Consider the following 26,698-nt stretch of genomic DNA (forward strand, 5'->3'; position numbering starts at 1 on the left):
CAAACAGGTTGTGCAGGTTTTTTCAAAAATGAAAAGCCTGCCACACTTATTGGATCAAAGATAACAGTGGAATGAGTATACATACCCAAGCAGTGTTCACTCTTTCAAGCTGCCCCCGACTTCTTGGGGAGGGGGGAAAAGATGTTTGTCTGCCTCCTCAGTTTGTATCAGGAGATGTGCAGTTTTGTCCCTTACTGTCTCAGTACAAATCTTTGCACACTTCCCCTACAGGCATGTTTCCTTTGCCTGAAATTGTAGGCTTAGGGCTTGGGGTTTTGTTTGTTATGTTTGGAGTTTTATGTGCTGTGTGTTACCCATGTGGATGAAGACAGGAAGTTGGTACTTTTGTAGTACAAGAAGTTACAGAATTGTTATCAAGAAAGCGCAGGACAAGCATCAATTGCAACTAATCTAGTTTAATCACCCTGGAACATTCACAGGCACATTATTGAAAGTGCAATCATGTACAACTTCACCATTAACACATTGGGGGCAACTCATGATGAATGTGCAGTAAAAAAGACATCTGGAGGGGCTCTATGTTTCAACAATTTTCCCCCTCCCCCCAATATATATTCAGATGTAATAAACACAATCATATTAATTACTTTTAAAAGACAGATATGTCAACAATAGAAATGGAGGGGTATGAAATTTGAGTATAAAATTAGTGTTAGATAAACTAGGGAGCTAAGACTGACTGCAAGTACATTGTACACTGACAGGCAGTGGCTGACTATCCAGGGTTCCAGACAGGTGCATTTCCCAAATCTATCTGGAGGTACCAGGGATTGAACACGGGATCTTTTGCATGCAAAGCATGTGCCCTCCCAGACCACTAAGTTATATATTATGTAATCACTCATTCTATATGTTTCAAAATATGAATTTAAGACTCCAGATTTCAAGATTTCATAAACTCCAAATTTCATTTTAAAAACATTCAGTAATGTAAAACTGTACTGTTCTGGTTAATCAATTTAAGACTCTACAATCAGTTCACTGAAACATTTTTGTCCCTCTGTTTCTGCAGTGGGAACCATAGCACAATGTCAGTGGACAAACCCCAATATGTTAGGATGAATCTTTAGATAATTCTAGAACTCTGCATCTACTATTTCTTCATTTTTCATATCAGTATCTTGTTAACAGGCAGCAGAGTTGAAGTATTCTGGCTTCACTGGGGAGGAAAAGGAAGAGACTTTTTAGCTTAATTCCCTCTAAGGTCAGAGGAGTTAATTTCATTGTGAATGGTTCTGTGGCTATTGGGTGTGGCCCAGCAGGACAGCATGAGCACTACTTGACTGACAGCCAAAATGGGCAGGACAGCATTTGGGGGAAGGTAATTCTTTAGCATCACTTGCTATGGCAGAAGCCTCTTCCCCTTCTGGCCTCTAGGATGTGGTTTTCCAGCTTGCTTGCAATGATAGCCTGTAATTCCTTTGGCCAAGAGCAATCTGTTTTTATTCGCCTTTTGATCCTGGAAGCAGGTATGAGGGGGTAGTATGTTAGAAGCCTGCTTTGCAGCTACAGTAAACTGCTTCCTTTCACAACACTAGGACTTCATGGGCATCAAATGACACAACATTTGCTATAAAAATCTGGAGGTTTGGTATAGTGAAGTTCTGCAGGTTGAAGGATAGAAGAAGGGCATAAGAATGGAGTAAAAGTCAGTGCAAGAAGAGAACTGTACTCTAGTGAAGACAGGACTATGTAGTAATGAACTGTATGAGTAAGAAGGGTTTACAGCACAGTCCTGTACAACTCATGACCGCACAAGCCAAACAGAGCCCAGAAGCCTAATGCTATCATTGCCAGGTACTATACAACCCCACTGTTCTTGTGGTCTCAAATAGCAAAAGCAATAGATGTACTGAGATCTCAGTGAGCCCTTATACTCGTATGGGGCAGAAAGGTGATTTTTAAAAATACTGCCCTGTGATCCTCAGATGAAAGATGTCATTCAGCTTGGCAAGTCCAAAGTTGTGTAGATCTATGTTGCAGAAAATATTTCAGGATGTGTGGAACTTCAGCTTACAAACATGATGATATTAAACAAAAAGTCCAAGAGAACCCCATATGTGCTCCGAGTTCTGGGTGCTGCAGTTCTAAACTTCTTGTTAGACATTGTATATGGCAAGTTTTGGAATATTGATAGGCAGCAAAAGATTTAAATTATTATTTAAATTATTATTATTATTATTATTATTATTATTATTATTATTATTATTATTAGGGAAGGTGTCATTTTTCTACCTCAGGCACCAGCATCCCTTGGACTGCCTCTGTGCAAAAATAAAGGTAGAAGGTTATGTCCTATCTCTAGCTATAAGGGCAGGAAAAGTCTGATCAGTCAAAGGACTAAGGTTTCACAGACTGAACATTAGATATTTAGGGAAGAGAATATTCTGTGCCTTCAAAAAGCAAATGTTTGCATCAAGGAAAGTGGAGCCCAGGCTAAAATTATGTTCGTGTGAATTTGTTTGAATCAGTATAATGTACCTTCATTTCATCAAAATTTAATCCTCTGCAGTATATTTTGTGAAAAATAGAGTAGAACTAAACAAAGGATGAGAGGAAGCAAGTGCTGAGTGGAAGAGAAGGAAGACACAGATTAAGAGACATAGATTCTGTGCAGAGACAGAAGAAAGACCATGCAAATCACACAGACCAACACAACCCCAACCCATGCCCTGCTTTGGGTTTTGCACCTTTGTTAGACGATGTCCACATCCTTCTTAAACATTTATCTACCACCAAGAAGGCTGTAAGCTTGTAGAAAAAAGAAGATGTGGTTCAGCTGATTGATGCTGGCAATGCTGCATTGTATAGTGCATGTGTAAAAGACACTGCATCAGTAAGCCCAACTTTTTTATCCAAGGTCTTCATTACACACACATTAACAAAGTGGGGTATAGATTTTATGGACAGAATAGGTGTAGTAGGAGCCCAGATAACTATCAATCTTGGATTCCTATCACTGTCCACTTTCTTTTCCCTGCTTTTTACTTTGAATGCATCATCTCCAAGTTTCAAGGCTAGTATCTGTACTCCAGAAAATAAGAAAAAAATAAGCAGAGGTAGGGCAATAGACAGCTGTAGTGTGGAAGGGGATACTGCTCACTATGGTGCCCAACATGGCAAGAAAGAGGGGAGAGGGAAGGAACAGAGTGGCATAGCTGTATTCTGGAGGAGAAAAGTCCATCTCTCTTACAGTTGTTCCAGGAAGAGGGAGAGGTTCAATACAACAACAGCATTTCTGTCTCTGTGGAAGAGTCATTTGCATCAGCCAAATAGCCCTTTTGCCTTCTTCCTTTTGCTCTTGGCAATGGGCAAATGAACCTTCTGGGTCTGGGAGGAAGGTACCTGGAAAGAAGAGGCAATAGTTAGAACCAATCAGTTAACAAATCAATTCATCAGTAGGAACAAACAAAAACAATTACAGCCACACCACAGGATCTCTCTGGTATATTCACTTCGAGCATTTGGCTATCCAGACACAGAGCTTACAGTTGTTGCATGGGTTGTGAACAGTAGCAAGTAGCTGGCAGTAGCACATGGTAATGTTGGTTGGTCATGGGATAAATGTGTCTTTTGTATATCTAACTTATGAAGGTTACATCTGTGGGGCAAAAAGAAGCTGGAGGAGTCCACAGGACATCCATGAGTTTCACAATCTCACAGTGAACAAGGGAAGTCCCTACTCCAGACACCAGCTAGTCCTCTTGATGCAGGGCACTCAGTAAGGGGATGGTGAAGCATGGTTTGGATTGACCAAGACCCCCTTGCCTATGCCATTTCCCCTTTGTTTATATGAAAACTACATTCCTAAGGACTCTCTAGTTACTCTTTTTCATGCAGTAAATCAAATCTTGATTTTGCTTTGCACTGACATTTTAGTACTATTGTTTTTCCACATGGCCAAACTTATATATTCACTTATTTATACAACACGTGCAATTTTTACTCATTTGTAACAGGGATAGACACCTTTCCATTAGGAAGCTCCGCTGTGATGGAACATCATATTTTTCTAGCACTCAAAATGCAATATATAATCACTGGGGAAATGTAATTCTCTCTCCCAGTCACTGCAATCTGGAATGCTGTCTGGAATGCAGTTGTATGAATGTCACATACACTTATTGCCTAGTGCCTATAACAACACTACTGGCAAACGACTTAACTCCTCGCACACACAAATGCCATCCTCATTTTATGAGCTTTCAAAAATTTGTATGCGCTGGCAGGGTCAGTACATGATCTTCTCTTCCCATGTGACTTTGCTGCTTCACATATCACTGGAGCACTGCGGGATAGAATAATATGAAAGTGGCAACCATATTGCTTCAGCAAACTAGGCCTTAGGTCTGCTTTCAATTCCTGTTTTCTCCCCTTCTCATTAGTTTCTCCTTATTCTGTAAAACCCATCTACCCTTTTAAGTCTTTCTTCTACCAACAGCATGTTACTCCACTTGCCTGGAAGAGCCTCCTCCTCCTAATCTATTAAGCTACCTCCCAACACTTTTCCTAATTCATTTGTCCTCCAGCATAACATTGTTTGCACTGCCATCCTTGGTCACATCCTCGATGGGTGACTGCACAGCTCCTGTGGCTCCCAGTATGAATCCCTATGAAACTGCTGCCAGAAGGATGAAGGCAGATGTACATTTTAAAATGTCTAAGTGAAGGGACCATAGCTTAGTGGTAGAGCACATGCTCTGCATGCAAATGATCCCCAGATATAAACCCTGGCATCAGGTAGCAGTAATGGGGAAAACCTTTGGCCAAGAACCCTGGAGAATCATTGCCAGTCAGAGTAGAGAGCACTGTCCTTGGTGGACCATTGGGATGAGTCAGAAAAAGGCACCACTTTTCCCATGCCTTCTGCTGCTAGGGAGCTCTCCTCCTCTCCTATTTACATTACAAATATACCTTGACAAGCCTTTTGCCACGCACCCCCAACCCACAGCTGGTATTCAGTAAGCGGTGAGCAACAGCACCTCACACTCTCTTGTGTTTGTTGCCAAACTGTAGACATTCACCTGCCCCTTTCTATCCCAAGATTGCAGGACATACATGTGCTGGCAACCTATGGTTTGCTTACTCCGCCACACCTCTGTGGAGCTGGCAGACCACTATATAACATAACAGAGCTGCAAAATCTAGTAGATGCATCAGGATCTCTGGGAAAGTTCCTGTGTCTCTCCATCCACATTCACGGCATGGTTACCCCGAATCATATCCTCATACATCTATCCCTTCCCTGGCCCATTCCCACATGTACGCTGAGGGGCTCCTCTCACCACTGTGTCTTGTGTACACTGTGCAGCTGCTGACTGCGATTCAGTCTTCTTCTCCTCAGTTGGCAAATCTGCAGCCTTCTGGGAAAGGTCCTGGAAGCTGGCATGTTCAGGACTCTCACAGTCTCCTGATAGTGTCAAATAAAAACAACATACATGGGAGCGAGGAATTCAGTAGGCCAATGTACATAAGAAAGAGCAGGGGGCAAGGGATAGAAATCAAATAAATATATTTTTGTAAATTGACATCTCCTATCTACCTAGGTACCTACCTATACAGAAATATAAATCCTTCCCCCTAAGATCACAGAGCTGTAGAGTAACAACAGTAGTGTCCCGGGAAAGGATAATTTTAGTTTAACAAGAGGCCATCTCTTCTGGCTTCATGTGATTCTGGGGGGTAGCAGCAGCAACTAACCCACAAGTCTATCCTCCCTCCAACATCTAAGGAAGATAATTCACATCCTCACTCTATACCACTTACATAAGTTTAAAACTTGTAAATGGAAACAGCTGGAAGGAGTTGGGCCATACTGAAATGTGCAGGGGAACACTAACAGTAGGGAAGGCAAATATGACTACGTTTTATTTAGTTATCCAAATGTATAGCATTGCTCATTAAATTTCATAGTATTTTACAAAATTAAAAGCTTCAACAATAAAAGAATAAAGAATAAAAAGTCAGCAAGAGTACATACAGTAGCAGTCATAGAAGAAATCAGTCCTTGATCACTTTTTGAAACATAATTTTTATTGGCTTCCATAAAGGACAGAAGGGGAAAATATGTGTGTCTCTTTTTTGGAATAATTCCAAAGAATTAGGACTGCCACTGAAAAGGCACTGATCCTTGTAAAGACCTCAACTGCCAGGAGAGAGAGCATAGGGAAGGAGACTTTCCCTAAGATAATCAGGACCCGAGCATTTGAGGGCTTTAAAGGGTTAAAAAGCAGCACTTTGAACAGGGGCTTGAATCAAATAGGCAGGTAGCTCGCACATGGGCATAGCCAGGATTTATGTTAGCAGGAACAGGATTTATGTTGGGGGGGGGGCAGAACTGAGCTATCTGCAATGTTATAGGTCAGTTAGTTAAGTATTTTTATTATTTACTTGATTTAAGCGGGAGGCAGCTTCACACACATACACCCCGCCCCCTGGCTACTCCCATGAGCACAGAAGCCTCAAAACAGGTGATATAGGACCATACTGATAGGCACCAATCAACAGGCAAGTAGCTGCATTATGTACTAGCTGAAGCTTCTGAATAGACTTTGAAGGCAGCATCATATGGAGTGCATTATGGCAATCCAACCTTGGAATAACTAAAGCAGGGATGGGGAACCCCATGTCTAACACCAAATGCAGCTCTCCAGGCTTCTCTCCAGACCACACTCCCTCCCCAGGCTATAACCCTTGCTGGCCTTCCTTCAGATCATGAAGTCTTTTTGCCTGGCCTTAATGTCTCTTTGTACACTGATTGACTCTTCCTTGCCTACATGGAGTATAGAGAAGGGTGTGCAAGTGTATAAATTAGGGGTCTTTACCATGGTGTCTGTGAAGGTTTCCAATGGTGTGCCTGGGCAGGTGCAACAGACTCTGAGCTTTCACTTTTTCTTTTTTTTTAAAGAAAGTCTCTAGCTCTTCTAGAAAGGAGGTTATGGGGCAGAATGTGCAAATTCCTTTTTAAAAAAATAGTTTTTATGAAGTAGTTTTTGTTTTAGAAAGCAAACAGATAAACAGGGAAAGGTACATCTATTGTCTCCACGTTCAATTCATAGTCTTTTTCACAGTTCGTTTATGTTTGGTGAGAGACCCTTTTGTCATAGACATATTGCAGTTTGGGGGAAAGGAGTGGGGGGGAGGGAGTTGGGGGGTATTGTTCTTTTATTCTATTGCCTATTACTGTATTAGTTTAGGTGGGTTGTGTCAGCATCACATGGATAGGTCCTTTGTTTATGTATTTATTTATTATTGATAATGCGAGAGGTTAGGGCAGGCTTCCTAAACCCCAGCCCTCCAAATGTTTTCGGCCTCCAACTCGCATAATCCCTTGCTAGCAGGACCAATGGTCAGGGATGATGGGAATTGTAGTCTCAAAACATCTGGAGGGCCAAGGCTGAGGAAGCCTGGGTTAGGGGTTCCCAAGCTTGGTTGATTTCATTCAGCTGAATGCAGTGTGGCTTGTTTTTTGGGGGGAGGGCTAGGTTGTTGGGTCAGGCAAGCCATATTGATTTTTATGCTGTTGTGGGGGGATAGGTCATTGTCCCGTTGTGCTGTGTTTGTGATAAAGGGGAACCACACCGGGACATAGCTGTCAACTTTTCCCTTTTCTTGCAAGGAATCCTATTCGGAATAAGGGAATTTCCCTTTAAAAAAGGGAAACGTTGACAGCTATGCACCGAGGTGAAGGCGTCCTCCTTTGCTTGTCCCTGTGTTAGTTTGAGTTTGTTGGTTAACTTCTCTAGTAGCGTGGTTTCCCACAAATTTCGGTACCCATGGTCTATGTTCACTCCCGATAGGTTCTTCCAGTGTTTAGTTACGATATTGTGTAAGCATCAGGTTGTTGGGGGTGGTTGGCTCTCTAATTTTGTGTTATGTCATGTCCTCCAACAGCAGTTATTTTGTGACTGGCTCTCCCAGTATTTCTTCAAAATTCAAAATGTGCTCACAAGTCCAAAAAGGTTGGCAGCCCCTGGTATAGATTCTAGCCTATTGTACAAAGATACGTGCCAGTGGTGGGCAGGAGCCAAAGGCAAAAGTGAACAGAGCAATACATGTGAACGTGGCCCTTGAAAGACTGCCCAGAAAGGAATGTGATTTTGGGGCTGAAAAAGGTTCCTCATCCCTGTACTAAAGCATGAACGATAATGGCCAGAGTGGCCAGTGATTAAGACAGATGAGCAGGAATTGCAAGGAGAAATGGCAAGACTGTACAAGAGAATAATACACATAAAAATGGCACATCAAGAGGTTGTTTCACTCTCTTGTGGGTAGACTAGCTTTCTTTCTTTTTTTGAGCTAGAAGCAGCCCATCTGGAGATGCATCAGAAAAATTGCATGGCTATTTTGTGGCAGTTCAAAAACATCAAAGTTAAGATTATTCCTGTTTATGGCCATTGCCAGATGTATTCCTATCTTCACAAGAGTAGTGTTGCAGTAGACACATCCTTCCCATTGCATGATTCATTTACTCACCTTCCCAGTGCCGTTTGCAAGCTGCCCTAGCCTGCTTTTGGGACACTGACACATAGAGCTCTTTCAGGTTAGAAGTGAATTGGTGCCCATCTCCCAGGCAGCAAGCCTGGGGCAAAATCTGTGAAGCAAAAGGGGAGGCATGTCAAGCTAGCTATGAAGCATGTCAGAGGTGGGAATACAAGAAACTAGACTACACAATACAAGACAGCCTCATTTCAACTACAGTGGTACCTTGGTACTCAAATGACTTGGCTTCTGAACAAATCGGCTCCCGAACGCCGAAAACCAGGAAGTAAATGTTCTGGTTTGCGAATGTTTTTTGGAAGCCAAACGTCCGACACGGCTTCCTCGTGAGTGCAGGAAGCTCCTTCATCCAATCAGAAGCCGTGCCTTGGTTTTTGAATGTTTTTGGGCAGAGCTTTTTTCTCAAAAATTCTTTAGGGGTACTCTCATTTTCCTACTGATATTGAAATACTGCCCCTCAATGAGGCCAAACTTAGATTCACAAAATGTTTAGGGGTATGTGTACCCCTGCATCCCCCCAGAAAAAAGCACTGGTTTCGGGAGTCAAACCGACTCCCGAAATGGATTAAGTTTGAGAACCAAGGTACCACTGTGCAGCTCACCAGATAGGCACTTAGAAGGATGCTGATTCTGTACTACAGTGTTACCAATAATGCGTGTGATAGGAAAGGCATCTCAGTAGTTGTACTGCATACTAAACAGCCGTAATTGGGGAGAGATAATATTTTAGTGATAGAGCACATGCTTTGCATACAGATGGTCCAGGTTCAATCCTCGGTACCTCTAGTTAAATGGGTGATGTAGCAGGTGAGGGCAGGGATCTCTGCCTGATATTCAGGAGAGCAGGCAATATTGGGCTAGATGGACAAAAACACTGACCTGATATAAGGAGCCTCATAGATTAATTCTTGCAATGGCTCTCACTGCGAAACAATCAGTGCTTTGAGTATCACTTCCTGGGGAAATTCTCACTATACATGAAAGGATTTCCAATTTTCAATCTGGAAGCTAGAATGAAATGGGAAAGATGCCCAGTTTCACCAGATCCAAAAGGAGGTAGCTACAGTGTTTGGAGGAGGAGATCCCAGCTGCTGCTGCTGCTGCTGCTGCTGCTACCTACACCAGGCATATGCAAAGTCCATTTCGGGGGCCTAATCCAGCCCGCTGATCAATTTAATCCAGCCCCCGTGGGAGTATATGTCCTGGGGTAAAATCCTTTTCAAAAAAGCCCAGCAACTTCAAGGTAAACTTCAATCCTAAAAAAGCTGAACAACTTTGGGGTGAAATTGTAAAAAGCTCAACAACATTGGCCAGCCCTCACACATGTTCACTTTGAAAAAAGTTTGGGCACCCAGATACACACACTGATAAGGAAGAGCTGTGAAACAGTCCCCCCCTCTCTTTTATGACAAAATGGTGAGGAGAGCTATCATCACAGGGTGAGGGGCACAAGGCCTACACCCACCCCTGAACACAGTGAGCCCAGCCTGCTGCCTGCATTTCAAAGGCTTCCAGAGATAACTTCTCTGTGCACTGTGCCTGCTCCACACCCAAACAGTCGGGAGAACAAAGTGTAACAGATAACAGGGCAGTTCCTCTCCAGGCACTCACCCACTGAGCTGCTCAAGGCCAGAGTCCAAAGGCAGTGCCTGTCACCCACTCCTCCCACTCCAGGCCATAGGAGTGGCACAAGGCTCCCAGCTAATAGTAGAGGGGACAGCAGGCTGGCAGAAAGGGGTGGGGAGTGAGAGAGGAATGTCACACAGGTCTTGATACAACTCCCAAACCACCCTAAACTCTTTCAGGACCATTTGAGCATCAAGTAGGGCTCCAGCTTCCCTCTGGCAACTGGTCATTTGCATATATTAGATTAAACATGTTAAACTGCCTTATACTGGGTTGCACCATTGCTCCAGTATAGCCTAGTATTGTCTGCTCTGACTAGCAACCACTCTTCAAGGCTTCATGCAGTGGTCTTCCCCACCTCTGCAAGATGAGATATTAGGAACTGAACCCAGAACCTTCCTGTAAAGCAGCTGATCTGTCACTGAGCTACAAGGATATTCCACTACATGTGGTGGGGTGAGGTGAGCTTATTCTTCAGATGTGGAGATCTTCCTATTCTATCCAAATGCCAACATCCTAGAAAATATTAATGTGAGGTCCAAGGAACTAAAGGAGGCTGGGATCACTAATTTGGGAGATATCCTACTGAGTGGCAGAAGTCATGTAAAATAATCTGGGGATAATCTGACGTCATCAATTTCTGTTGTGTACAGAAGTCTGAATGGAAGCCTCAGCTTCACGATGCAGAGTAGTGGGACTCTGCCTATCAACTTCCTTCCCTACAACATGAGGTTTGTGACATGAAGCTGGGTCCATATGAATCACTCTCACTGTAATGCAAGCGTGTGTTTCTCCTTCACCAAAATGAGCAGACATTTGCCTGCTACAAGTTCAGACGAAAGGCTCTGCCATTGCATTGTGACTAGAGCACATTCTGCAAATGATATAAATAATGCACCTGCTCTTTGATCTATCACTTTGGGTTCAATGGAAGTAAATGGTTCCACATCAACAGAAGAGGCAACTACACAGTTGGGAGATGACCACACACACCAAATTAAGCTGTCCTGATGGCAAAAGTACTGTTAAAGAAAGCAAGGAGGTTGGGATGCAGAGGATATAATCACCAAGGGTAGGCAGTTAAGGAGTATTGGAAATGAACCTATAGGCTATGACAGGGAATAACAGGATGAAAAGGCTTATTCTTGCAGTTGCTAATGAAAGGCCCTTCCAGTGTAACCAAAGCCTTCACAGAAAATGCTTTTATTTGTATGTGCTTATGTTACTTGGTTCTTCTGAGGAATCCAGACACTTTCCTTCAAAGTGCTTCTGCTGCAGGAAAATCACATATTCCCAGTACTGAAAGAATAATATTATGCCACACAGCAAATGCAACCACTCGTCTCCCTTAATCATACACACATTTGGATTGCAAATGCTGCAGGATTGTGGGCACCTACTGACTATGGCCCATAACATGACTGGAGATGAGTGACAACCCTTTGCCATGCCGATGTTATCATATTTTTTGTTTCTCCTTACCACTTGGAAGTTTTGAGTACTCATTTGCTGTTCCATGAAGCCCTTTAACAACTGTGCCTGCAGCACAGCCTCTCACCATTTTATTACACTTTATGATTTTGTTTCTCTTTTCTTTGGAGGCTATGCAAAGGAGGACACAAATATCTCATTTTACCAATACGAGCATAATGAAAAGCTGCTCCTTTGAAATAAAGCTGCCCCACCCCACACATTATGTTGTACATTATGGCACTGAGTTGACAAGCATCCAGAATAATATGTGCAACCACTGGAAAGGCCCACAGAGTCTTTGGCAAATGCTGCATTCACCTTTTACAGCCATGAAGGCTAGAAGGAGGTGCTTTTTCAAATGAAACCTAGTGTTATGACCTATTCATAGTGACAGTGTGATTATATCCACCCAGTATAATTCAATACCTCAGCAATTTTAGGGAGCGTTCACCCTGTTCACTGATACAATATGGTCCAGAATACCATATTCAAAACAGAAACAGAACAGAACTACTGTGTGTTTTCCTGCATGTCTCTAAAAGGAGAAGGCAAACACATTGGCCAGAGGTATACCACTAAGGAAAATGAAAGGAAGGGATTGCCAGGGACTTGAGCAATTGTTAATGGTCATTGCATCTACAAACTGTGCTTTTCTCTATAGCACATGGTTTGGCTTGCCTGCTTGAGCCATCTTGTTCAATCTGTTCCTCTGTAGATGCTTTTTCCTGCAGTACCCCTGCTCTTTTCCTGAGGAACAGTGGACTTGTTTGCAGGGAGGGAGTAGTGGGTGGACTTGCTTTTGAGAGGAGCCTAGGTTTAGATAAACCTTTGTCCCCTTCATACCCCACAAGAGGGACCGCAAACAAAAGGTTTTGCTTATAACCATTGAGATCAGCATTTTCATCAAGTCCAGCCTGTGGTGAGTTGTAAAACTGGCAGGTGAATGAACCCCAAAGGTAGGGCAAGAATAGCCAACAGGCAGCTGGAGGTGCCAGATCAAAGGCAAAGACATAGTCATAACTCAAGGAAAAGTAAACAGCAGGGGACCGGCACAGAACAAAAACAGTGTACCCAGGGCAGGCACCGTGGCGGGTCATTGCCACCCTTCCTTGCTTTCTCCATCCATTCACTCCCCCCTACAATGGTAATACTGGCAGAAATCAAGGTGGTAGTAAATCCCAGGGCATGGTGACCCCCACTGCTTTCTCTAAGCCACTGCCAGAAATTGTGCTCTGTGTATCTCAAAGCCTATAGTCTCTCACTAAGACAAGCACTGATTCTTTGCACAAAGCTAAGGCTCAAGTGCCCCATGTTACTCTGGACTGTAAGCCCCATGATGGCAGAGGACATTATGGCAAAGACTGCAGAGGATGAGCAAAATCTCTGCACTTGTCATTCTAGAAAGGGATTCTCCACATATTCACAGGAGAGCCATTAGACCCATTTTGGCATGTAAGTGTTGTTGTTGTTGTTTAGTCGTTTAGTCGTGTCCGACTCTTCGTGACCCCATGGACCAGAGCACGCCAGGCACTTCTGTCCTCCACTGCCTCCCGCAGTTTGATCAAACTCATGCTGGTAGCTTCAAGAACACCATCCAACCATCTCATCCTCTGTCATCCCCTTCTCCTTGTGCCCTCCATCTTTCCCAACATCAGGGTCTTTTCCAGGGAGTCTTCTCTTCTCATGAGGTGGCCAAAGTATTGGAGCCTCAGCTTCACGATCTGTCCTTCCAGTGAGCACTCAGGGCTGATTTCCTTAAGAATGGATACGTTTGATCTTCTTGCAGTCCATGGGACTCTCAAGAGTCTCCTCCAGCACCATAATTCAAAAGCATCAATTCTTCGACGATCAGCCTTCTTTATGGTCCAGCTCTCACTTCCATACATCACTACTGGGAAAACCATAGCTTTTACTATACGGACCTTTGTTGGCAAGGTGATGTCTCTACTTTTTAAGATGCTGTCTAGGTTTGTCATTGCTTTTCTCCCAAGAAGCAGGCGTCTTTTAATTTCGTGACTGCTGTCACCATCTGCAGTGATCATGGAGCCCAAGAAAGTAAAATCTCTTACTGCCTCCATTTCTTCCCCTTCTATTTGCCAGGAGGTGATGGGACCAGTGGCCATGATCTTCGTTTTTTTGATGTTGAGCTTCAGACCATATTTTGCGCTCTCCTCTTTCACCCTCAATAAAAGGTTCTTTAATTCCTCCTCACTTTCTGCCATCAAGGTTGTGTCATCTGCATATCTGAGGTTGTTGATATTTCTTCCGGCAATCTTAATTCCGGCTTCGGATTCATCCAGCCCAGCCTTTCGCATGATGAATTCTGCATATAAGTTAAATAAGCAGGGAGACAATATACAGCCTTGTCGTACTCCTTTCCCAATTTTGAACCAATCAGTTGTTCCATATCTAGTTCTAACTGTAGCTTCTTGTCCCACATAGAGATTTCTCAGGAGACAGATGAGGTGATCAGGCACTCCCATTTCTTTAAGAACTTGCCATAGTTTGCTGTGGTCGACACAGTCAAAGGCTTTTGCATAGTCAATGAAGCAGAAGTAGATGTCTTTCTGGAACTCTCTAGCTTTCTCCATAATCCAGCGCATGTTTGCAATTTGGTCTCTGGTTCCTCTGCCTCTTCGAAATCCAGCTTGCACTTCTGGGAGTTCTCGGTCCACATACTGCTTGAGCCTTCCTTGTAGAATTTTAAGCATAACCTTGCTAGCGTGTGAAAAGAGTGCAATTGTGCGGTAGTTGGAGCATTCTTTGGCACTGCCCTTCTTTGGGATTGGGATGTAGACTGATCTTCTCCAATCGTCTGGCCACTGCTGAGTTTTCCAAACCTGCTGGCATATTGAGTGGCAGTGGGTCTTTAGAGCTTCAGACAGGGGTCTTTCCTGGACTTATGTGGAGATGCTGGGGATGGAACCTGGAACCTTCTGTATGCAAAGCATGTGTTCTACCACTGAGCTGTAGCCCTGTCCATGAGATCAGAAGGTATATATTCCACTGTGATGCCCTTGGGGCTATTAAGGCAGCAACGATGAGTTGGGGTTATTAGCATGTCTCTGTAGAGCAGAAACTTGCCTAAGTAACACAAAATAAGGTCATCTTGCCTAAGGAAGCTCTGGTGCCATCTGGTGTTGACAATGCTCTAGATTTGTTTTTTAAAAGAAGTGTCTCAAGGCTCAATCCTCATTAGGTAACAGACCACTATGAACCAAGCATGGCAGAGGCTGAACAACACACCAAAATCTCAGAAACTGGTGTTCCCTCTGTTAAAACTGCCCATCCAGTGGATTCATAGCACCTGTGCACTCACTGTTTCCATAGGAAGCCCATCCTTATAGTGCATTTTAACCCATTTGGAGGGAAAGGGAGAGCAGGAGAGCACAAAATACCTTCTTTCCTCTTTGTAACGTAACGGAACACAACATAACATCTGCTTTTGCTGTCCAGTATCTGAGCCATGTTCAGATGGCTAGCCACTCTTTGCACCCAAGTGGCATCTACACAGTTTGGGTAATCACCCCAGTGGGGGTTACATCAAGCTGCTAGATGTGTTAATCATCACACATCATTCTAGTCTTGCATTTAGTTTAATTCCTGCAATAGCCCAGGATAGCAGCAGACTGTTGGTTGCAGCTGGTTAACTGTAAGACATCTCAATCTCAATTTGCTGCAATCCTAATTGTATCTACCCAGAAGACAAGTACTTTTGAATTCAGTGGGACTTACTCCCAGGTAAGTGGGAATAGGAATGCAGCCTCAGTTCTTAAAGCAAGTTGGATTCTCATAGCAAAGGACCAAATATGTAAAACCAGGTTAAAATGTGTCCAGTACAGCATATTCAAATGTCACGAATTCCTAAGCAAAACTTTTGGAGTAAAGTTATTATATAAAATAGTCAAGCGAGTAATCAAACAAGCTAACTCTCAACAAACAGAACCATTCCAAGACACAAATACTAATTGGCTAACAAGGCACATTATACTTCCTCGCATGATGTCATCATGTCTTCCTCCTCAAGGCAAAACAAAACAAGGAGACATTTTTCAAGGCTGTCAGAATTCAAAACTGAATGTGTTGTTCAGATTTTCAGAAATCTGCATTGTTTACAAATGAACAACATAGGTCCACAGCCCCATTCAACTCAGGATTTCCACAGCAATCCTTGTCTAAAAGAGAGGTTATAACTACTCCACAATGCCATGATTTATGAAACCTTAGGCCACCTACAAATGTCACCTAGTTCATTACTAATAGGTTACTTAAACAGTCCAGAAACTGCCCCAAGCAGCCTAAACTGTCGCCTCAGTATTCTGCTCATTCTCCCCCTCCCACCCAACAGATAATTTATTATGGACTCCATGTGCCTGAATCCAATGCACCAGCTCCTTCACAAGATAACCAAAGCTTTCTAAGACACTGCAGTAAAAAATGTCCCAAAGATAGCAAAATCGCTACCAAGCAATGTCCAGAAGGGAGTCACTGGGGAAGATGCCAAAAAGCGCACATGCCATTCCCTTGCCTGGGAGCTGTTGCTGAGGTGGGCGGGTGGTTTGGATTGTCCCTGTACAAAATCAGCAAAAAAAGTTGTGTCTCAGCCGAGCATGACGGATGCAGAGTGCTCGCCAGCATGAGTTAAATGGGGGTATGCTGCTGCCTGTGTTATGACTACCTGACAAGGCCAAGTATGTATCAGATGCCAGCAGCTCAAGGCTAAGGTTGGGAGGAGGACTAGAGGATTTACACAGTAGGCCATCTAGGAACTCAGTGATCTGCAGGGCACTGGGGCAGAGATTCTGAGCCTTCAACTCCTAGGCCAAGAGGACAGAACTAAGGTTTGCCAGGGAACAGGGGAGCCACAGCACAATCCATTCTGCAGCTGTGAGATAGGCAACACTTTATGAAGGACATGTCAGAATTCCTTTCTGTGGGACAAAGGTGTAGAATAGTCATGAGACCCCCCCCCTCCCCACCCTGGGGGATGGACAGGCTGATGTTAGATCTCATGAGGGGTTGGGTGGAAGGCTGATCTGTAGCAACATTCCTCAACCTGGTGCCCTCCAGATGTTAGGGACTATACCTCCCATTGTCTGTTACTAGTGTCCACGCTGGCTGGGCTGATGGGTCCCATAGGCCAAAACATCTTGAAGGCGTCTCCTCTATTATTTGTCCCTAGCATCCGGTATTCCAAGGCATCATTTAATAAGAGCTTCTATGGGCAAGACATGGTGTGGCAGATAGAAGGATTTTTAGGAAGCCAATGAATGAGTGGTAGAATTATTTTAGCTAGGAAGCATCCCCACTTTTTTTTTTTAATGGTACAAATTTAGAAGGCAGGCACTCAGGCCTGGTTACCTGTAAAGTCTGTAAGTCCAGACAGTTTCTATCTAAGCCAGGGGTCAGGCAAACATCTCCATACTTTATTCCAGGTATAGCATGAGTTTCAAAGACTTGAGACAATTGATAGTCAAGCAAATAACGAAACAAGGTTGGGACCAAACAGCAATGAGAGCAAAAACAGCATAGTTGTCTGGGTCTCCAGCACCACAGAATCAAGGGCCTGTGGATTATCAGAGAACGCATTACCTATAGGCCATATGTGCAGCAAACTTCCATTTCCTTCTGAAGTCAGCAACTTAATTAATGCATGCAGATAGGGTAGCAAAGGCCACCAGACAATATACATTTGCTCTGCAGGAAATGATCTAGGAGGGACCACATCCTACCTTGCAGGGATTATTTATGATGGTGAATTAAAGCCATTTATCTGGCCAGGAAGGAATATTTAGAGGTACAGCAAAGACATTAATGTGTTGAACAGAAGCGATGATCAAAGAAAGGTAATCATATCAACATTTGCATCTTAGCTGACACAGTGTTGCCCTGTTAGGGGCAGATAAGTCAGAAGAAGAAAAAATACTTTTTGGAGACAGCAAATATGGATGTCTTTTTGGATTCAGGGGAGCAACATACTGCCCTCCAAATAATGTTGGACTGAAATTTCCATCAGCACTGACCATTGAATATGCTGCCTGGGACTGATAGGAGACCAACATCACCTGGAGGGCAGTACATTGGGTACTCCTGGATTAGAGCAGTACTTTTCCAACTGCGTTTCAGGAAGCCTTGGGTTCCTCACAAGTTCTATAGAGATTATTCAATGAGAAAACCAGCAAAGAAAGAAAGCTTGACCACCATTAGCAATACTCTCCATTCAATGTACAGGAGTGAGCGGGGATAAGGGCCTAAATTCATCGAGGGGAATTGCAAAGGTGATTAGGTGATTAGAGTTGGCCTGTGTCCCACAGGAAGTGAATGTACAGCCTTGAACATGCCCCCAGCATCCAAGGGTTCACTGGAAGGCAAGTTGGTGTGGAAGAAATCCCCTCAACAGATAGAAAACTGGATTAGAGAAATATGAGAGAAAATACAGAGCAGCCTTATCTGTAATAAGTTCACAACATAACTGTTAATTTAGGCTTGTCTTAAGCTGCATCTCCCTGGGTATAATTTAATGGAACTTACTTTGCATAGGATTGTGCTGCACATTCTACTAAAGCTTAGCCTCAAAAAGTGTTTTGGTTGACTTTGGGAAATTAATCAAGCACACCTAAAGAGAAAGGATTTAGATGTGCAGGGAGACTAGGATTCTGAGCAACATGGTATACTAGCATGGTATACCAGCACAGACATGTCAGAGGAACAGACAGGAGAAACTGGTAGCCTGAGTTTGGCAAACAGATGACCACTTGCTTACCTCAGATAAATAACAGCAGCTCTCGTATCTAACCTCCTTGCAATACTTATGGATGGAGTTTCTTATTGTGCCTATATAGCTGTTTTCTGACTCCCTTGAACACAACAGGCACTGATACTTTACACAGCCTGCAGCACCAGAAGGTGACTAGGCTGTGATGACCACTGCCTGGTAAGTCCTAAGGCAAAAGCCCATTCCTAACCCTTTCCCCTCCATGATTTGTGTTCTTTTCTCCCCTCCTCTATATGTTCAAATAGGAAACAAGCTGCTAGCAGCACTGTGCAGTGGTTTCAGAGTGCTGTGTATATATTTGGGGGTGGGAAGGGGGAGTATATTGGCTAAGGTTGCAGTGCCCAATGACCAAGTCCCTATGTGAGCGCAGTCTCTAAATCGGTCATTCCCCAGGAGCAGTCTGGACCCTTTCATTATCACACCAGAGCTTGCCAAGTGGTTACAAACATTTTCCCTGGCAAAGCCCATATTCCAATTTTTTAATATATTTTTAACTGATTGGGGCTGGCTTTGAAATTATAGCCTGGGCTGTGGCGGTGCGACTGTCAGATCTGCCCACATTCCCGTGGGCAACCTCAGCACATGTTCCATCGAGGGAGGGCATGCTTAATAAATCACCCTGTGGCCACGGGAGCATAGGGGTTTGGGCTGAGAGGGGGGAGGGGTGTGGGGAGGAAGGAAGAAAGGGAAACAAGGCATAAGGCATTGAGCACTGGTTTGTGGCAGAGCAGTGTGGAACCCAGGACCCAAGACTGGTGTCACCCATGACAAACCATAGGGTGTGAACTGAAGGTATCCTCAACTTTGGCATGACAGAAGAGACTCAATATAAAGCTTCTTCTCAACCACTATGTGACAATAAGGCACTCTGGGACCATTGAAGAGGGCTACTGCTCCCTGGAGTGTTTTGCCTTAACTTAATCCTACTGAAACACAGATTTATTCAATTTTTGCCACTTAAGCCACTGTATTGTAAAGAAGATTGGGCATGAATTTGCCAGCCGTGCTAGAAGGGGATGGCACAGCTGAACTTGAGTCCATGTATCCTAAGAAGGCAAAGTACCGGGCTCCTGCTCTCTGCATGCAGCTATCAGACTACATGTTGCACACACCCCTGTAAGACAATTCATCGAGAGCTGGGAGTGTTTGGGAAAAGCTGCTGACTGCAGGACTTTCAGTTAACAAAGCAGCGCAGAGCCCCGACTCTAGATTTCCCTCTGCCTTTGGTGCAGAGGATAAACATAAGCTAACTGACACATTCAGGAGAGGCCTACATGCACAGCTAGAGTCAAAAAGCCTTATAGGTCTGGCCTCCATAAAGGAAGGAAATGGATGTTTCTAAAGAGAGAGAGATTAAGTAAAACTTTGAGAAGCAGGGTTGAAAGAGCTAGAAGTGATCCAGGCTTGAGGTAACAAACAGGAATAGGAAAGAAGCTCTGATTTCATCCTGGCCCAGTGCCCCATATGCATATGGGTCAGAAGGGGGCAGCAAAAGCAAACGAGGGGTGGTAGAAGTGTTGGCTGAGCTGCTAGGCATCTAAACGTGTCCATGAGAGCCAGGGACTGATTTGTTCAGAAGGCCAATGTACAGCAACTCTCAGCTTCCAGGTCATCCCAGGGACCCCTTCAGGCAGGAAAGCTCTAGGAGGGTCAAGCAATGGCTGAGGGGGACTAAGGGGTCGTAGGCAGGGCGGCCAGTGGGGCAAACAGGAAGAAGCCAGCAGGGCGGAAGTGGGGAGCGTGACAGGCCAGCGTGGCCGAGCGCTGCACACAATGTTTTCCTTTCCCCCCTGTAGCCCCGACGCTTAGAGAGTAAATGTCAGGCACATAAAGGCCGGCACTGTGGAACGGGGAATGCAGGGCCGCTGTCCCTGTGTAACTGCCGCATAACACATAATCAAGGCAGTCTTTCCCCGCTGAGGCACCCACCTAACAACTGACAGTCTATGCTCGCTCTGAGACCACAGCAGCCCGGCCTGCTGCTCAATAACCTTTTCTTTCCCCGTTTGCTGCTGTTTTCCTGGCTTGGGTTACAGGCCTTTTCTCACAGCTCTCCATTTTGAGGTGTGCATGTGGGGGTGGGGGAGAGAAACATTGTGAAAGCCCTATGTGGAATCATCTCCACTCACAGACCCCTCCCCTCCCCTTTGTGCAATTTTGGACAGTCTACAGGAGAGGTGGAAATATTTCTGCCCCAGGAATAAGGCCAAAGGAAATGGGACAAAGTTGCAGGGAAATGTACCAAGGGGAAGACACTGGCCCAGAGTTTAGAGGAAATGAGTTAAGTTTGCTGCTCTGCCACAGAGACCCTGTGTCACCTTAGATGTAACACTTAACAGCAAGGCTTTTGAAAAGAAATACTCCAGTTTTGACTAAACAGTGCCAAGAAGAGAATAATAATCATACCAAAGCTCTTCAATAAAGAATGGCAAGTGTTACCATAAAGCAGGAGTGGGGAACCTTTAGTCCTCCAGATGTTGCTGCACAACAACTACAAAAGCAGGACCTGAACACAATAACACTCTCCTCTCTCTTCTTAGCAACTGGTATTCAGAGGCATACTGCCTCCAACCGTGGAGACAGATCATAGTCATTGTAGTTAGTAGCCACTGATAGCCGTATCTTCCATGTATTTGTCTAATGGTTGGTGGCCATCACTATGGGAGCTAATTCCACATTATAACTATATGTTGTGTGAATGAGTATCTCCTCTTATCTGTTCTGATTGTTCCAACATTCAGCTTTGTTGGATAGTCTTGAGTTTTAGTATGAGGAACAAGGCAGAAAAAAACCCCTTCTCTATTCATTTCTCCACATAATGCATTATCTTATACACCTCCACATCCCTACCCCCTCGTCTCATTTCTACACTAAAAAGCCCCAAATATTGTAACCTTTCCTCATAGCAAAGTTGCTTTAGCCCCTTGTTCGTTTTAAGTGCCTTTTTCTGAATCCTTTCTAGCTCTACAATATCCTTTTTGAGGTGAGGCAACCAGAACTGAACACAATATTTCAAATGTGGTCTTACCAGATTTGTATAACAACATTATGATACTGGCAGTTTTATTTTCAACTGCTTTCCTAACGATCCCTAACATGGAATTCATCTTTTGTGCTTTGTACTTAAAAACCACTATGAGCACAATGTTTTTGTGGAAAATGTAGTATATAAATAAACTGACTTGGGATGTGTGTGAGAGAGATTGTCATTAGTGCCCCTTTCACCCTTGAGCTGAAATGCCTCACATTCATCTTAACTCTTTCCAGTGCAATGCAATACTAGCTTTGGACAATACTTCCTTGTTGCCTTTCAAGACTATGAAAGTTGCCAGGGGTCTGACATCCATAAAGATGCATAGTTTTAATAGTTATTTGGTTCTGAAAGTTGTGCAAATTGGCAGAGCAGACTGACATGGTCATCTGAGCAATTGTTCTGTTGCTATTTGCACGTCAGGTCAGAAGCACTTCTGGGGTCAGGTCTGCTATGTGGAGTGTGGGATTGCCATTAGTGTGCATTCCATCCTTGAGTTGGAGGCCAGGAGTTGCCAATGGGTGCACATGTGTCCACTGTGCCCTGGTGCCCACAGCAACCCCCTATTGGCTGAAGTTCAGAACTTCAAAATCAGAATAAAACTATGTCAATTTGCATGGTTTTAGCTAATTTTCCTACTTGGTTTATTGATTTTAGACATTTCAAAGCTGTATTTCTGGACCATATGCACCCAAGGTGGCGAGCAGCAATAGAGCAATGAAACTCAATAAAACAAAACAGCATTAACAAAATTTTCAAAATTAAGAAAGATAAACCCATCAAAATGCATTAAAACATGCCAGTATAAAACCATTCCAAAGGCACAGCAGTAAAATAAAAATGTCAAAAAAAGAAAAGCAACAAAAAAGTTAAGAGCCTTTTAAAAGAAAGACCTTTAAAAGTCTTAAAAAAATATAAACCCTGTCTTAAATCAGCTGTAGTGGCTGCCAGTTTGTTTCCAGGCCCAATTCAAGGTGTTTAAAGACCTAAATGACTTACGCCCCAATGGTAGAATCCAATGTAGAAATTCACCACAAGGATTTCTGCTTGCTCAATGGAGTGTTATGCCCCTTACCTTATCCCGTGCACCCCCTAAATCTGTCCTAGGGGTCCCCCCAATCCTCTGAAGCAGATTTGGTGAGGGTGTAGGGGGAGGGGAGGGGGAAAGTCCCATTGTGCAAACAGAAATCCCAGCACTGACAGGATATGGTAGCCAAATGCTGCCTTAAATATCTGAAAAACCGTATTCTGCCCTATAGAACCTCTCAGATGTTTTTATCAGCAGAGGAGGCCCTCTTTGTAGTTCCACTGCCCTCAGAAGTTTTTTTTTTGGGGGTGGCCCATCAGAGGGCATTCTCTGCGTCAGCCCTAAAGTTGTGAAATTCCCTTCCCATAGAGGTGTGGCATCTTAATTATACAACTTCCATCATATGCTGAAGACACACTTTTTTTAACTGTGGGCTTTGACACCCAAGATAAAGATTGTTAGGACTCACCCTATTCTTGTGACTGTAATTTGTTTTAAAGTGTTTTAATATTAGATTTTTAAGCTACTATAACCTGTCCTAGGACCTTATGGTGAAGCATGGGTAAGAAATCAAAATACTACTACTACTACTACTACTACTACTACTAAAACTAAATACAGTGGTGCCTCGCAAGACGAAATTAATCCGTTCCGCGAGTCTCTTCGTCTAGCGGTTTTTTCGTATTGCGAAGCAACCCGATTAGCGCTATTAGCGGTTTAGCGGCTATTAAAGGTTTAGCGGCTATTAAAGGCTTAGCGGCTATTAAAGGATTAGCGGATTAGCGGCTAAAAGGCTATTAGCGGCTTAGCGGCTTAGAAAAAGGGGGGAGCGGAAAAAAATCGGAACACTTGCAAGACGTTTTCATCTTGCAAAGCAAGCCCATAGGGAAAATCGTCTTGCGAAGCAGCTCAAAAATGGAAAACCCTTTCGTCTAGCGGGTTTTCCGTCTTGCGAGGCATTCGTCTTGCAGGGCACCACTGTAATAATAAATAATTATACTAACATCACCACTATACCTGAAGGGGCCAACCCTATTTCCTGTAGGAAGAGTTCTATAAGGTAGGTGCCACTGCTGAAAAGGCCCTGTTATGGTGACCTCCAGTTAAAAGTATGACGGAGAGGAGTGAGTGGAGGCTTAGAATCATAGAATCATAGAATCATAGAGTTGGAAGAGACCACAAGGGCCATCGAGTCCAACCCCCTGCCAAGCAGGAAACACCATCAGCGCATTCCTGACATATGGTTGTCAAGCCTCTGCTTAAAGACCTCCAAAGAAGGAGACTCCACCACACTCCTTGGCAGCAAATTCCACTGTCGAACAGCTCTTACTGTCAGGAAGTTCTTCCTAATGTTTAGGTGGAATCTTCTTTCTTGTAGTTTGGATCCATTGCTCCGTGTCCGCTTAAGAGAGTATTGGATAAAAGTGCACAACACAAACCCTGTTCTGATTATCTCTCTCATAAAGAAAGTGGAGTTTTCATTACAAGTTAAACAGGGGAGTTTGGGTTTCCTTTTACAACAAGGGAGGAAAAAGGCAGAATTGCATTATAACCATGCCCAAAACAAACAAACACCTGAGGTCCAAAACTGTAGAAAGCTGCAGAATCTTTAACGTACAGCTTTCTGGGCAGGCCAGTATGTACCAGTCAATGGCCTATGGGAGGCTAGGGTTGTGTCAGTTAGGGAATAGGAGAGAAGATTCCAAGCTTTCACACAATTAAAGATCCAAGCAGCTTTGCAGGAAGTGCTGTGAACAAAGTGACTGCCCAGAGCCAGTTAAATCTGGACAACTCAACATGTGCCATTTTGTCACTGCAAGATCTACTGCATATTCTGAAAACATATGTATAGCTTACCTTCAGGTAACTCAGTGTAGGATTTTTGCTATGCGATATGATATGCCATGCTACACTTTCTGGATTCTCCATGTGCATCCCTGTCATCCTCAAACATTATTAACTGCTCAAGAATCCAGCTCAGCTAAATGGTCATTATTAAAAACTGGCCCTCTCTGATCTGATGTTAGAAAAAATTCAGCCTGCCTTTGGAATGGGCCATGTAGAAGAGGATGCTGGACTAACTGGTTTGGGGGAAGATGGATGGTGCAGTTTTCCAAGAAAAGAGAAAGCAACACTCATTAGCAAAGTCTGGAAATTTGGGCATAAAAATATGAAGATTTTGGACTAGGTATTCACACATCTAGGATAGAAACTTCAGGGGGAGTTTTCACCATGACAGGAAGACCACAACCCATTTCAAGTTGGCATATTGGGCAACCTTTATGCTTTTACCCTAGGAAGTAGGCTAGAGGTTTGCATTTATATTCATTTTGTTTCGTAGCGTTGCATATCCTATTTATCCCTTACAACTACCTTCCCTATCCTCCCTATACAGGAGGATAGGTGAGTGGTAGAGCATCTGCTCTACATGCAGAAGTTCCCTGGTTCAATCTCTTGCTTAAGAGAGACTCCTGTCTGAAATCCTTAAGAGCTGCTGTCAGACAGTGAAGACAATACTGAGCAAGATAAATAACTGACCTGATTTGCTATAAGGCAGCTTCTTAAGTTTCATCTTCAGCTGGCTCTTGTTCCTAAAGAGTAAATCAAAGTACTATGACATCAGAGTGAAATGCTGAAGTGAACTAGTAAACTTGTTGGGGTTCTAACTCTTCAGAGCTAACAATCCTTCTGATTCTTCTTTTACATTCTTCTTTTACACTCTTAAGGGCTCTTGGCTCAGGGAAAGCACTACCAGAGCCCCCTTCTCCTGCCCAAGAGGAACACTGTAGTATTTCAGAGCATTACTACACATGAGAGAGCAAATGGAGTCGCAGATCATTAGCAAAGTGTGCACTTTGCATGCAGAAGGTCCCAGGTTCCATTCCTGGCATTTCAAGCTAACGAGATCTCATTGCAAAGCTACCACTAGCAACAGTATGAACCATATGAGCCAATGGTCTGAGTGACTATAAGGCAGCATCATATGTTCAAGTGGAAACTCGCTTGTGCCAGTTGGCTCCTGGTGGGGCTGGCCAGATCCTTAAGCACAGGAGAGGCACAAAACACATCTAGTGACAAATTGACAGCGGAGAGGAAGGGTGTTGTTTTGCTCTTCACCCCTAATCTAGAAGAAGCCTTGTAAAGAAAGAGCCATTCATGCACAGTGCTATGCCATACAGTGCCTGTGAAAAGCCACTAGCAATGGAGGGGATTGCACATGCACAGTAGGGAGGACAGAGAGTGGGTTATTCCATGCTGCACAAGGAGAGAAAGCAAAAGGTAAATAAGTGGCTGGCGAGGGGGCAGTGGAAAGAAAACACATTGCAGAGCAGCCGGTGGAATCTGTCCCACCCGAGCCAGGAGAGAAACTTTTGATCCTGCTGCCCACCCTGAGTCACTCTGCAAACCACATAGCGTCAATAGCATCCAAAGGCAGCTCCCAGCAAGCAGTGAGAAGTGAGAACCGTAGCATTACTCTCTATCACCAGGGACAGCACAGGAAAGAGGGTACCAGCATCTCTAAGCATAGCGAGTTCTCATGAAACACACTGATGCTTGCCAGAGACTCTATGGATTTATTGATCACTGCTCCACATCCTGTTTGCAGTAGGCAATGTCCAAGTTCTGATATCAGCTACAGTGCCAAGCTGTACCAACCTTCACTGGACATGGCTTCAGTCTCACTTGGGTTTTCTTGCTCTTTCTCTGGTAGTTGTGTGACCCAAGTATATTATTCAAGACACTTTAGACTATTTATAAATGATCCAAGGGTTACCAAAATGTAAGAGTTTAGATGATTAGTATGGAATCTGCAAGACAGGAAGAACCTACACATAAAGAGGGAAGATCCTAGAAGGGACGTTCTCTGTCCATTTCAGTTGTGGATCCACACACAGGTTGAAATGCCACACAAAGCTAATGACATCTTTGCTTTAGATGTCATTTTGTCTTATAAGTGTTCAATAAGGAGGCTGCAGCTTTCCTTTCAAAGCACCAAAATACACCCATATTTCTTTGACTTAATTTTCATGTCATGAATGTGACATTGTGGTCACTCTTTTTCTGCATTCAAATGAGCCTTATGCGTCCCAGATTGCAGCTCTCATTTGTAGTCATAGGCTATATTTGGTGATTGTATTTTATACATCTGATTGAGGTGAAAGGTATTCTACAGAAGTTCTTTAATTTCCCAGACCCAGAAGTGACCACAAACCCTAATATTCAATGGAGAACTATGGATGGAATT

At 43.7% G+C, this 26,698-nt stretch overlaps 1 protein-coding gene across 2 annotated transcripts in view; it reads right to left on the reverse strand.

Moving 5' to 3' along the window:
• Nucleotides 1-400: 400 nt before the first annotated feature.
• The window catches only part of NHEJ1 (non-homologous end joining factor 1), a 112,887-nt gene continuing 86,589 nt past the window's right edge, over nucleotides 401-26,698 (reverse strand). For both annotated transcript variants that reach the window (XM_081201689.1, XM_081201688.1), the window contains 3 exons: nucleotides 8,497-8,614; nucleotides 5,307-5,431; nucleotides 401-3,366 (listed from right to left, as the gene is read on the reverse strand). In XM_081201689.1, the coding sequence (XP_081057815.1) occupies nucleotides 3,286-3,366; nucleotides 5,307-5,431; nucleotides 8,497-8,614 (324 nt within the window). In that variant the 3' untranslated portion in view covers nucleotides 401-3,285. The remainder of the gene's footprint in view (nucleotides 3,367-5,306; nucleotides 5,432-8,496; nucleotides 8,615-26,698) is intronic.

Source organism: Podarcis bocagei (genome assembly GCF_964188305.1).
Source record: "Podarcis bocagei genome assembly, chromosome: 1".
Taxonomy (NCBI): domain Eukaryota; kingdom Metazoa; phylum Chordata; class Lepidosauria; order Squamata; family Lacertidae; genus Podarcis; species Podarcis bocagei.